We start from the raw sequence: 13,721 nt of genomic DNA on the forward strand, positions 1-13,721 counted from the left end.
ATGACGCATTCGAAAATGTCTCTGAAATATTGCAGGTGAATAAACTGGATTTGTTGCAAAATAATCAGTGAACAATCGCTCATGACCCTTCCATCTATTGCGACATATGTACTTATGTCCTACAACAGAATCACCTCTTTTCTTTGATCGATGTTGATTGTAGAATCTGAATCATACTAGCATTATTTATCTTATAAACCCCCAAAAGTGTAACAATTTTGTCATCATCAGAGTCACTATCAGAGGATGAGGAAGAAGAAGAAGAGGATGAAAATGAAGTGAACATGTAAGAATTTGAGGTACTCATAGTGCTCTGGTTTCAGTTTTGTCGCCTTCCAGATATAATGTACCTCTTGTCTGGTATATGGTACATGGATTAATATGTTTATATCAGTTTTTAGAAGGAAATCATTATTGGAGGCAACAAAAAATAAAAAATATTTAATGGAGGGAAAAAGAAATAGGAAACGAAATGGGAAACAGAAAGGGAAGGAAAAAAAAAAATTTTCAGAACCCTAATCGGTCGATCAGCCAGTCGTCCCACTGGACGTCCCCATTGTTTTGATGCACGCTACAGTGCAACGGTTGGAGTTGTTCATATCAGATTGAGGAAATTGCTTTTTTTTTTTAACTCAGATTTGGTAAAAAATTTGCTGAACCGTTGGAGATATTCTAAGTTTTTCTAAAAATTATAAATAAATGAAAAAATTATTGATTTTAATAATTAAATTTATAAGTTTTTTTAAGAATTTAAAAATATTTTATCAAAAATACCACTTATGTATAATTTTTCTAATTTTTAATGCTGGATAAGTAATGAGGAATTGAATGTCGGAAATATTAGGGCTCACTTGGATTTTTGCTCTATTATTTGTTTAATTTACGATTAAAACTTTAGATAATTTAACAGGGTTGTTTTTTTTTTTTTTTCCAAATTTAAATATGAATTTAAAAAAAATGTGAGATGCATGTGAAATTAGACATTTTATATCAAATTTAATAAATAAAATATCAATTTTATCTGTATTAAAATTTTAAGATTGATTTTGTTATAATGATAAAACTGTGAATTTTTTTAATATATTTTCATAGTAATAAATAAATTAATAACAATCATAATAGTTAACTCATTCGTAATTTGTCAATTTCGGCTTGTGTAAAAATAATAAACAATTATAACAAAGTTTGGCATATAATCGTAATTAAAGTCATAAAATTGCAAATTGCATTACTTTGAACAGTTTAATTATTTTTAAATTAAAATTAGAACAAAAGCTAATAAAATTAGATGGAATCAACGATTTTAGATAGAATTAGATCAATTTAATAGATTTATTATTTTTTTTGGAAAATCCCTATGCATTTTTTATTGTTTATTTTTTTAAAAATATTAGAGATTCTAAAAATTTTACTAAATATCTCATATGAGTGTGGACTCACTTGTAATTTGATAAAAATTTTAATAAAACTTTGAACGCCTCTAACATCACTCTTATTTTTTTTTCTTGTAGAACAATCCATAGTCAAATATGGATATATACAATAAATGTAGAAGAAATCAAACAGGCGGCTTGGGACCATGTCCATGGTCGCTCATTGGACCTCCAAAAAGAAAGAACCAGTCAACCTATCTATCTATGCCGTGTTCAATAAATAAATAAATAAATAAATTTCAAAATTACAACCAAGTACATGGTGCTAAAAGTTACATCTTTGGGCTCCAATTGTAGATTTTCCTTAAGGCCCATAACAAAAATTCATATAGTCCAAAAACTGAGATAAGCTATGCCCATTGCCTAGAGTACTGTCTCTGGCCTATGCCCTATCCGGCCCAATAGATGTTAGCCCAAATATATAGTTCACTTTACATGCCTCATAAAATGGACAAAAAAAAGAAAAGAAGAGACAGATACAAACTAAATTATCAATTATTTTACCAATTACTCATATGTATATGAGAACCAAATATAAATTGGAAAATGCTAACTATTGCTGAACGGGTGGTGGTTAAAAATCTATGAAAATATGTAAGATGTATGTTAAAATTTTAACACATTTTGCTTTGTTTTATTCTTAATCGACACCCAATAAACGATCGTTAACCATAATTTTTCTTTGACCTTCTCATTTTCCTTGCTATTTTTTTCTTATCTTAAACAAAATCTTACTCCTCTCATTTTCAATTGTCATTTTTCTTGAAAAAAAATTGTTTGAAAATGAGGCTATATGGAATTGAATGCATTGAATTAGCCTTTAAGATGTCTCCATAAATTTCTCAACATCACATGTATTGATAACAATTGTCGGCATGAATGATAATGACATATAATTTGGTTTTCATAGTGATTTTAGTTGGTGTGAACCCACTTTAATCTTAGGACAATATCCTCATATTTATTACAAAATTTGCAACATCAATCTCCACATGTACCTTTCCATCACTCAATGTAGAGATACATAATGTCATAGGTAGAGATTGTGATGACCCAAACCTACATCAAGATTACACGGATTTGCATAGGTAGAGTTAGCTGAACCAAGTATAGGCATAGCTTGGTAACTAGAAGGCGATGAGAGATGTTGGGCACAAATATCAAGATCGATATTCAAATGATAATCATTCTTGATTCATATGACTCTTATAACTAACATGATAATAAGAATATTTTTGATTGGAGACGAAATTATTTAAGAGTGATATTTTTCAGGTAATAAAAAAGACATTTATAATTCTAAATTTTTCATTTTTTAATGTGATTTTTCAAGTCTAAGGCTAATTTGATTATCTAAAAAATTTTGACCAACACCAAACTAGTGACACTCGAAATTCATTGGTTCTTTGTGTTATAAAGGCATTAGGAGGCAAACATTGTTAAAAAAATCAACTTAATGTTTCTTTACTTAGGAGGCAACTACCATTTTGTCTACCTAAAAATCAAAAATAAAAAAGAAACCTAACTGGGATTTATACAATTAATAAAATATTAATTATTCCCGATTGACAAGACATAGCATGTGCATTTCAATTTTTTAATCCCTAAATTAGTTAAAAAGCAAAGTTGAAGCTGCAATGAAATGAAAGTCAGCTACATGCATGAAGGGCCATGCAATGCAACCAATGATTTGAGTGTGACAGTGCACTCTCACCCTTAGATCTTTACCAAGATTGTTGATTCCATGGGTCCCTCATGATCCTCAGATCCTATTGGTGGGTTTATTATAAGATTTCAATTAAATTGTGGGACCTAATGGGTGCTTTGATCTAATAGCAAATGAGCTGTATTGGTGCTTTGGTTTTCAAATCAATAATTTACCAAACATATGCTAAACACCTTATCTTTTTAATTATTTTAAAAAACAAGCAAATAAATAAAGAAGAATCTAGTCATTTCAATAATATTGTAGGACCATCTAATGAGAGCCAAATTTATAACATTTCAGTTTTGTTCTCCTTAATAGAGTTTGTAATTTAAATCCAAAATTGTCAAAATTGTTTTTACCCACATCACTAAAGCTAGGATTAATTTGTTCTTGGTATAGTGTCATGTACCTTATTAAAAGTTGTTAGGTTTTATTTCTTAGCAATCCCGTTTGACAAAACTCCTTTGAGTTGTAATTTTATTCGCATTTTTATTTCAGTGAGGCTATGAGTTGTTAGATGCGAATCCAACCCGAATCAAGCCTTTCAGAGAAGTTTGTGATGATAAAGTTTTCAAGATTGCCACTTCGCTGATTATGACGGGGATCGAGCTGCCCGGTCAGCTCGCGGGGGTCGAGGGTCGAGGGGGCAGCGCCCCTTGGCGGGTCCGGGGCAGCGCCACGGCGGGGTCGAGGGGCAACGCCCCCGAAGCAAAATGCAAAAATACATTCCAAGTTGCCTGTCCGCTCAAGCGGACATTCCTTCGCTCGAGCGGAGAATCCCTGGTTCCAGAAGTTTTGGTCGCCTGTAAAAGTACTGAGTTGTGTGATTTCGCACTCGAGCGGGTTCTCTAGCGCTCGAGCAGACCTCTGTTATATTTCGCGCATATTTTGCTGAAGCCGCTCGAGCGGGCTGTTTGGCGCTCGAGCGGAGATCGCGGAACAGATTCTATAAATTCGCGTGTTGGGTCAGATTTTAGAATTACTACTCCAGATCTTCTTTTTGGGTTCTAGGGTTTATATCTGGGGATACTTTGTGAGTTTTCTTTGATATTTTGATTGAGTATTCAACTCATGTTTTAAAGAGTATACATCAAAGGTTTTGTTTGTTCTACAAAAGAGAAAGTTGTTCTTCGGTGGATTCTGAAGAATTTGAGCCTGAAGTTTTGGTGGATTCCGGGGTGACTCATCGTAAAGACAATTCCGAGGTGAAGATGGGTTGAAAGAGGCACATAGAGGTTGGTTCAATTAGGCGTGGATTCGCTAGGTAATTGAGAGATACCTGTGTAATTCCTTTAAATCTTCTTACTGGATTGTTTTGTGACTGTTGCCCGTGGTTTTTTAATCACAGTTGGAGGTGTCCAATTGTGATTTTTTTCACGTTAAAATCGTTGTGTTGATTTGTCTTGATTGTTTGATTGGGATTGTTATATACTGCTTAAAATTGTTACTTAATCACAAATCAATATCTAGGGGATTTCTAGATTTTTCAAAAGTATATCATGAAACTTGTTGTACTCAATAATTTTTTGATAATGAACACTATTTTGTCATATGAGGCAACATGAGATTATATGATTAAACATAAAATTATATGATTAATAACTCATCTATTCAGGGATAAACTTTTAACAATAATATTATATATTGAAAAAAATGATTTAAAAAAATTTATTTATGGACTATGACATTATATCAATTTTGAATCTAAATCATACATTTCACTTTGAGAATAATTTTTAGAGTTAAAATTTTGAACAGATAGCATTTTCCAATTGTTAAAGGTAACATTATACCTAAGTTTTTGCCTAATTAAATACTTCAAACTTTATGAACACACCATTATTAGGTGTTTAATTGATGTGGTTGTGACCTCTGAATTATTTAAAAAGGTGAAGAAGTGACCTCATGATCAACAATAAAGGAGCCCCAAAAGATCTTAGGAAATGCCCTTTTGTCTTCTTTCATTTCTTTTAACAAAGGATATAAATTTCATTCAAATAAAGTAGGATCAAATTTATTTATAATTTTCGAATGTGGACTTTATAAATTATAGCAATTATCGAAGTCTGAATTTATAGTATTTATTCAATTTTGGATAGTGAATGACGTTTCAAGGACATTTAGGTAACATACACGGAAAAAAAAACCCAAAACATTAATTTTTATTTTATTTGTGTGAAAGAAAATGATTCATTTGAAATTCAAATGATAGCAAAAGAATTTAGGAGTTTTTTTTTTAAAGATCTCTAATATTAAAATTTTATAAGATAAATGACATATAATATTTTCATAGTAGTTGGAGTCCCTCAACATTCTCACAAAGAAAATTCAACTCAGAGAATTTTGTGTTCGACTTAGAGAAAATTTGGCTCGGCTTAAAGAAATTTCTACCTCGACAGAGAGAAATTTCAATTTTCACAGAGAAACTTTAAAATTTCTCTAATATAATCACAAAGAAATTTCATCAAGAGACTTTAGCTAATAAAAAAAAACCTCTTAAACATCTCTTGCTACACAAAGTTAGAGAGAGATATTTCACTAGTTTTTTCAAGAATTTTAATGTTCTTTGCCACATAATGTTTCTTGCCAAACCCAATTAAAAAATTAATTAAATGAATTAAAGTTTGGTTTGTGGAATCAATTACCAAAATTACTTTCACTTTCTTTTTCTATAAAATTACTTATTCATTTTATTTCTTCCTTTCTTTTCTATTTATTTTAATTATTTACTTATTTTTTACTATTAAACTCCAAGAGCATATTTAGTAGTGTAGTATTTTTTTGGTACTATTTTAACTCAATAAAAATACATTTTATACATATTTACTATGAGTAATGTTATGTAAATAAAAAAATTATATATAATGATGTGATTCATTGTGGACATTTTATTTTAAAACAAAACACAAATAAAAATAGATTTATTTACAATAATAATATTGTCATATAATTCTTGTCAAATTTTTTATGTGAAATTTATATTTATTTAGAATTTTCCATTTACTATTTACTAATTCAGTAATGTATGGTATTTTGTATCACAATGCTCTTTCGCAAAAGAAAACATAAATATAAGGTTGATTTGAAAATCGATTTTTAAAAAACAAAATTTAATTTGAATATTATAACAAGACATAAAAAAACAAATAAATATTTTATATTTACTTTTTAACCAAAATTCATTGTTGCCAAACCAATTCACCTCCTCCCATCATCACCATTTTGGGAATTGGGTGTGTTATATTATTTATTAATTTTTTTTTTTTTTGAGGGGGGGGGGGGGGCGGTTTGTTGGTGTGTGTGTGTGTGTGTGTAAATATACAAATGCCATGATTATTGTGTGCATTCATTCAACCCTCTTCCTCTAAAAAACTCCAAGCACAACACAGTCAATTCTGTCTTCTTCCTCTTCTCTCTTTCTGGCTCTGCCACAACAAAGAGACAGAGAGTGAGAGAGAGCAAAAACCAAGAACATTCAAAGATTAAAAAGAACTTAGAAGATCCAAAAACAATATCCTTCAAAGCCTTATTCCTTTTGGGTTTCAAAGATTTCTTGTGTCTGTCCCCATTAAAAAGAAAATGAAGCTTCTTCATGTGCTTGCGCTTCTTCTTCATGGACCCATTTGGGGTTTTCAATTGCCTAAGGTTGTTGCCAGACCAGACCCTCCTGTTTCTTCACCAATAGTCTCACCCATTTCTCCAAACTTAGCATCAATGGCTATCTTCTCTCCAGGTACTCTTCCAATTCAAGTCCTGTTTATGATTCCATTGATAAGTTGTTTCCTAGATAGGTCAAGGGTTTGCATCAATTCAAAATTTCAAATTTCAAACACTCAGAACCACCTCATTCCCAACATTTATTGCACCAGACAAAACATATTTTCTTTGATGATTATGTTCATTTATTATTAGGTAATAAATTAAGTCATCATTTTCTTTCTACTTTTCATTCTCACATCACTATTTTCAATCACATCTTCTGGTTTAATTGTTGGGATTTTTTCCATTTTGCCCCAAACTGAGCAATTCAACAAAATTTTCTTCTATAAATTATTTTCTAATCAGGGACCCAAGTGGGAAGTGAAGACCACCACCAAATGGATCCAAATAAAAAACTGCTTATAGCAGTCATTGTTGCCTCCACTGCACTGGGTTCAATCATATTGTCTTTGTTATGTTTGTGGATTTGTCATAGAAAGAACTCACTCAAATCCAACAAGAAAAATGAATACAGCTCAGGTAACTTCATTTTCAACAATACCCATTTCAATTTTCTTTCATCAAATTTGTGGGTTTCATGGAATTTACATCAATTATGTTCATCCTCTGAGATTCTAAGTTTTGTTTGGCTTTGGTTTTGTATGGTTTGGTTTTTGAAGATTCCCTAAAAGGTCTTTCATTAGCTCCCTTCATGGGTAAATACAATTCCTTGAGGATGAGTTGTAGAAAAGGAGCTGTATCTTTAATGGATTACAAGTCACTAGAAACGGCAACGGTAAATTTCCAAGAAAGTAATATTCTGGGTGTTGGCGGTTTTGGTTGTGTTTACAAGGCCCGGTTGGATGACAATATTTTTGTCGCTGTAAAGAGACTAAATTGTGGAAGTCAGGATGCCATAACAGAATTCGAGGTACCATCTGTTTTTTGAAATTTGTGTATGTATTCATTCTCGAGGATTAGGTGTTGTAACCTTATTTTTTGTTCTTGAATTGTCATTTGGAATTTCAGACTGAAGTGGATTTGTTGAGTAAAATTCAGCATCCAAATATAATTTCTCTGTTAGGTTACAGCATTGATGGCGACGCAAGGCTTCTTGTTTATGAATTGATGCCGAATGGATCCCTGGAAACTCAATTACACGGTAAAAAATGTTTCTATGATTCATTTGTTTACAGTTTCTAGGATCTGAAAATAAGAATGAAAACATTGACTCTTTTTTTATTTTTTATTTTTTTTATTGCATGGTCTTCAGGACCTTCTCGGGGATCTGCTTTAACTTGGCATCTCCGGATGAAAATCGCTCTTGACATAGCAAGGTGAGCTTGTCAAATCCCAGTAGGTTAATATTTTGCGTTTGTATTATTGGTGTGCCTCTTAATTTATTTGCAAGTGTTTGACCAGAGGATTAGAATATCTGCATGAACACTGCAACCCACCAGTGATCCATAGAGATCTGAAATCATCTAATATTCTTCTAGATTCCGACTTCAATGCCAAGGTGAAAAAACATATAAAATTGCATGAGTTTCTGATCCATCCGTTTAAATTATTGGCGTTGCCCTAAAATATTGCTCATGCACTTGATCTATATTCCTTTAGAATTTACTAAACCACTCTCTCTCTTCGTGTGTGCACGTGTTTTGTTTCGATTCAGCTTTCTGATTTTGGTCTAGCGGTAACTGATGGGACCCAAAACAAGAACAACATCAAGCTTTCAGGCACCCTAGGCTATGTAGCCCCTGAGTATCTTTTAGACGGTATGCCAAGAAGTCTACTTTTTCTAATTTCTTGCAAATACTTGATTTCAGCAGAAGAAAATGCTCGATTGTTTTTCTTTTTTTACATTTCCTGCCCTTGCTACCAGCTATAAGTACTGTAGAGTGTCAATCATGCCATGGAATATTCCTGATTTTGATAATTGTATTAAATTGGTCGACCATTATATTAATTAGTTCTGAGACATAGCTGCACATGTAGTGTCTCCAATAATTGTGTGAATTATATTTAGAAAATCCATTATGCATATCGTTGGCCCTGATATGAGTGTAAACCTATAATGCTATTTCATTATTAAGGGTTGGGATGTTAATTTCATCTTCTTCGTAAGGTGGCTTATTAACAAAGGGATTGATATTTACATGATAAGATCGGATGATTCAAAATAAAATCTCTAACTCTCTGATTAGTAACTATTTTTTGTTTTTGTGACGCTCACAAATACGAAAATAATATGCATGTGCAATTATGGATTTAGAATTTTCAACTGATCTACCAAAGCATTAGACAACACAAATCAGTGCAACGAGACATGCTAAATGCTTGCTAAAAGGGAGTTAGTGAACATGTAGGTCGATTCTTTTAAGACTTAACCATCTTGCCGGACAACTTGGGAAAAGGGTATGGAGGATAAATTTTCCATGTCAAACACATTTTTTTTCCAGGAAAATTGACAGTTCCTATTTGTTTTCCAGGAAAATTGACCGATAAAAGTGATGTCTATGCTTATGGAGTTGTACTTTTGGAGCTTCTGCTGGGAAGAAAGCCTGTAGAAAAATTGGCACAAGCTCAATGCCGGTCTATTGTCACATGGGTATGCCTTTGGTCTTAGCCCCTATCTAGTAAATTTTATTTAACATGAATCTTCTTAAAAAGGTTTTAAACAATGTTGTCATTATTTTATGATGTGCAGGCCATGCCTCAGCTCACTGACAGATCAAAACTTCCCAAAATTGTCGACAAGACGATCAGAAACACAATGGATCTAAAGCACCTATACCAAGTTTGTCAACTATATATATACACTTTGCTTCCAATAACTAGTTTTAATTCAGAGGGGGTTGCAATGTGGATCCGTACACATTACAAGTTGACCAAACTGAGCCAACTTTAGTTGTTTTCTAATTTTATCTTTTAATCACAAATATTAGTTGGGAATTGGGATCAACATTGAGAATTTACCCAAGCTAGTTATGCGTAGAAAATTGACCTGAGGTACGATATGATTAAGCCCTTTCCCTCATAAACAGTAGGTTGGGTTTGTGGTGTCCGTGGGTCTGGATTAGGTTCGGTCTGTCCTTGGGAGTAGGTCTTGTCCAAAATCCCAAAACCTCGGCCCAGCCCGGCCCTACAATATATGGGTTGGGCAAAAAGGGGTAGGACTTGTAGTCTGGCCCATTTACGTGGCCTGCTGGGTACTCAAAGCGGTTTGGCTCGAAACCTGGCCCATAAATTCCTTATTATTTTCCCAAATGAATCAGGTCCAATCAGGGCCAAATGGGTCAAGCCCGATCCTAAGCCCTTAAGCCTATATTTTTTAAGTCCATGGGTATGGCTTTTAGGAATCTAGAATGGACCAGCCCTGGTCTGTTGACCAATTTGGCCTTAAATTTTAGGGTTGGCCCATTGCCGAGGCCTAGTTGGGAGTGTTCAAGCTGATGTGCACCCGTAGACTTTCTTGTTTGGTTATTACAATGTGGTCTCTCTGTAGGTTGCTGCTGTGGCTGTGCTGTGTGTACAACCGGAGCCAAGTTACCGTCCATTGATAACAGATGTTTTGCATTCTCTCATCCCTCTAGTCCCTGTTGAGCTCGGAGGGACGCTACGAGTAACACAACCTGGAGCCCCTGTGGGCACGGTATTGCCTTCCACTCCCTGATAATGCATCAAGTTTTGAAAGTGATTTTGCAGTGCTAGTGCTGCTTCTGCTGCACATATTTCTGGGATTTGCACAAAGCGAAACACAATTCAGTTCACGAGCAATGTTCATCACTCTGCTTTGATGCGCCGTTTTGTGAATTCCTTTGTTCATTCTGGTGAAGGGAAGCTGATCTTGCTGAGCAGAAGATTACTGGATTTACTCAAAAGATTTGTAAATTGAAGCAATTGAGATGTGATTTCTTGGCAGTGTTGTGCATATGTGGCCTATTATTGTACCACTCATATCTTGGCTTTTTCTTTGGAGCCAAACATTAATGCTCTGTTTGGTTTGTATGTTTTTTGCGGGAAACAATGAAGAAAATTCAAGGAAAAAAGTAGTCATTTTTCCTTATTTGGTTACCATAGAAAATAATTGAGGAAAATAAAATATGATGAAAGTGTGTGAGTTTTTAATTCTAGATATCATGTCTTCTCTTTTTCACAATTTTGTGTCATTTGAAAGAAAACAATTGTCTTTCTCACTTTCCCTTACCAATTCCAAGTTCTATACAAAACCTACGTTTGTGTTTGAATTTTGTTTTTTGTTTGAAAAAAAAAGAAAAAGAAAAGGAAGAAAGAGAAGAGAAATGTAAAAATCTAAATTTTTTGAACAAATTATACTAATATCTTTTAACAATTATCAATACAAAAATGCTTCAGGCCTCGAGAGTTTTAGGCGCGAATGGTGTGAATTTGTGTTCACTGGTCGATCGGCTGAACAACTGGCCGGACGACCACTCGGACGATTGGGTGAAGCACTTGTCTACTGGGGTTATCACCTTGTCGACTTCGGCTGTCAGCCTTTTCGTCGGACGATCGGCCAGACAACTAGCAAAGTGAAATTCGAGTCATTCGAGGCAAGTTCAAATTTGAGGTATGTAGCATTGCTCTTGTCAATATTACAGTTGTCTCAATTGATATGAAAGAGTATTACAAATACCCATATTGTGACGGTCATAGTTATGATAGTATTAGTGACCGTAGTTAAGATGAGATAGTGAAAATGGTGGAGATAAAAAGAAAGACATATTAGGTGTCAATTTTATGTCAAATAGGCTACATGTATAAAATCTTAAAACCATATTAACACTTTCTATTTGATTTGATGGAAAAAGAACTCATTGGATAGGGAAAGGAAAAAAAAAAAAAATGAAACTGTTGACACATAAATTTCAACTAACTTTATGACGCGTATAGAGCCTATGATAGGAATGTTATAGGCAATTACTTCCTAAAAAAAGATCAATATGCTCCGTTGAAGTGCATAAATAAAACGACGTTGTATCTCAACGACGTTATTCAAGATACTCAAATGACACGTGAAGTTTACGAAAGATGACACTTGTAGAGCCTATAGCAAGGACACCACACAGGATGAAACCTCAAAGATCAATCTGGTTAATCAGATATACGATTAATCATATAGCGCTATCATTCAAAATTCAAATGGCGCTATCATTCAATTTGAAATTTAAAATGAGGATGAGGCATTCTTATCACTTGGATGGCCTTTTATAAATATGAGGACCATCACACAAGATCAGTGATCAGAAAATCAGAAGTGAGAAGATTAGAGAGAGAGAGAAAGAAATCAAGAGCTAAAGAAGTCGATACAAGTAAGAAGAAGAGAAGCCCAGAGAACTCAAGAGCCTACACTTCAAATGCAGAATCACGATGAATATGTAAAGGGTTTCAAACTCAAGAATTGTACTTTGTATTCGAGGGTTCAAAACCCATAACAATTTCAATAAAATATTTATTTTTCTTAAATTGTCTTATGTTATTTATTTTGTTCTTTATTAATCGGAGGTTTCATTTATATAAATGTGTATTTAACGATCTAGAATACAGACCAGAAATAGGAACCTGCTATTCAAATAATCAACACTGTTTAGTCCAAAAACTAAACAGTGGACACTTGTAATATAAAATTTTGAAATGTGTTGAAACATTTCATATTTCAAAATTTGTGTCTACAAATTTTGGCACACCCAGTGGGACATATTTCTTCTCCCATCTTTTGAAGAACAAAAAAATATATATATTTGAAACTTACTAACGTATTCTTTTTGTTATAGAAATGCTAAAACAACTGTCAAGAGACAAACCTACACTCCAGTGGTTTTGAAATCACCAAGGGTGGAGATAGCACTCATCACCCAAGGGGCTCGAGAGAAAATGCTCTTGGCTATCCCAAAGGTAGAACCAGTGAAATCCTGGAAAGATGCACTTCTTTCCCCTATCGTCCAAGGGGCTCCAAAGCGATAGCTCTTGGCTGCCTCGAATGTAACTGGTGTGATGAAGAAGGTCACACTTCTTCAGAAAGCCAAAAGTTTGAGAAAGATTGCTGAAGATTATGCGAAAGCGTTGAAACAGTACGCAACCGTTTGGGCTGTGCCGTAAGGGCCAGAGCCCGAACGAAAAGCTTTCTAATTCATACAAAGAAGGCTACTAAGTTTGCAACTACGGCCTTTGTTGTAGCTTCAACGGGGCAACAAAAAATTTTGTGGCCCAACTACTCAAAAGGGTAGAAGACTCCATTAAAATGGCAGAGTTTGCCCAGAAGAGGGCCTCTACTGAAAACATGGCCATTATTAGGGCCATTAGGAGGAGGGTAATGACCCAAACTCCTGTTAATGGAAAAAAAGCCCTTGTTGTTGAAAAAACAGCTGTGGCCTACGAACCGCTAGTTTTGTTCAGAGCACAAAATCGGTCAAACCAAATCTCAGTCACCTCTCAGGAGCCAAAGGAACACCCGTTGGCTCGACGGGATTTAAATCAACATCAATTGGTTCACCCTAAAAATGTAGGGACTGTTTTGAAAATTCATGAGGAATTTGCAAAAACGCAAACGGTTCCTTTTATGCCCCTAGGGGCTCAACTTGATATGTCATCAAATGGTCTCGTTTCTAAAAGACAAAGGCGAAGAAGAAATGAGGCCTTAAAGAAACTAGAACTAACAACAGTGGCAACAAATGTTATAGGAGCTATTGAAAGGGCTCTCTCGAAAGATGAGCTCTCTTGAAAGATGAACGCCAAAAACAAATTGAAAGTTCTGTTTTTGTTGGAAAGTCAGAGGTAGAGGAGGGTAAGCAACCCTTGGAAAATATTTCTACTTTGATCGAACTATCTATGGAGGGAATAAAAAAAGGGCCTGTAACAAG

General features: G+C 34.0%; 1 protein-coding gene across 1 annotated transcript; it reads left to right on the forward strand.

The window, feature by feature from the left end:
- The first annotated feature begins 6,386 nt into the window (after positions 1–6,386).
- On the forward strand, positions 6,387–11,053 carry LOC114319791 (putative receptor-like protein kinase At1g80640). The gene is made up of 10 exons (XM_028266840.2): positions 6,387–6,874; positions 7,207–7,380; positions 7,521–7,771; positions 7,870–8,002; positions 8,114–8,177; positions 8,263–8,359; positions 8,516–8,618; positions 9,333–9,451; positions 9,551–9,640; positions 10,349–11,053. Exons 1-10 carry the CDS (start codon positions 6,721–6,723, stop codon positions 10,514–10,516), a joined length of 1,353 nt encoding a protein of 450 aa, XP_028122641.1. The 5' UTR covers positions 6,387–6,720; the 3' UTR covers positions 10,517–11,053.
- Positions 11,054–13,721: the final 2,668 nt, after the last annotated feature.

The sequence above is a fragment of the Camellia sinensis genome, chromosome 13 (assembly GCF_055761805.1).
Source record: "Camellia sinensis isolate YWXY chromosome 13, ASM5576180v1, whole genome shotgun sequence".
NCBI lineage: Eukaryota > Viridiplantae > Streptophyta > Magnoliopsida > Ericales > Theaceae > Camellia > Camellia sinensis.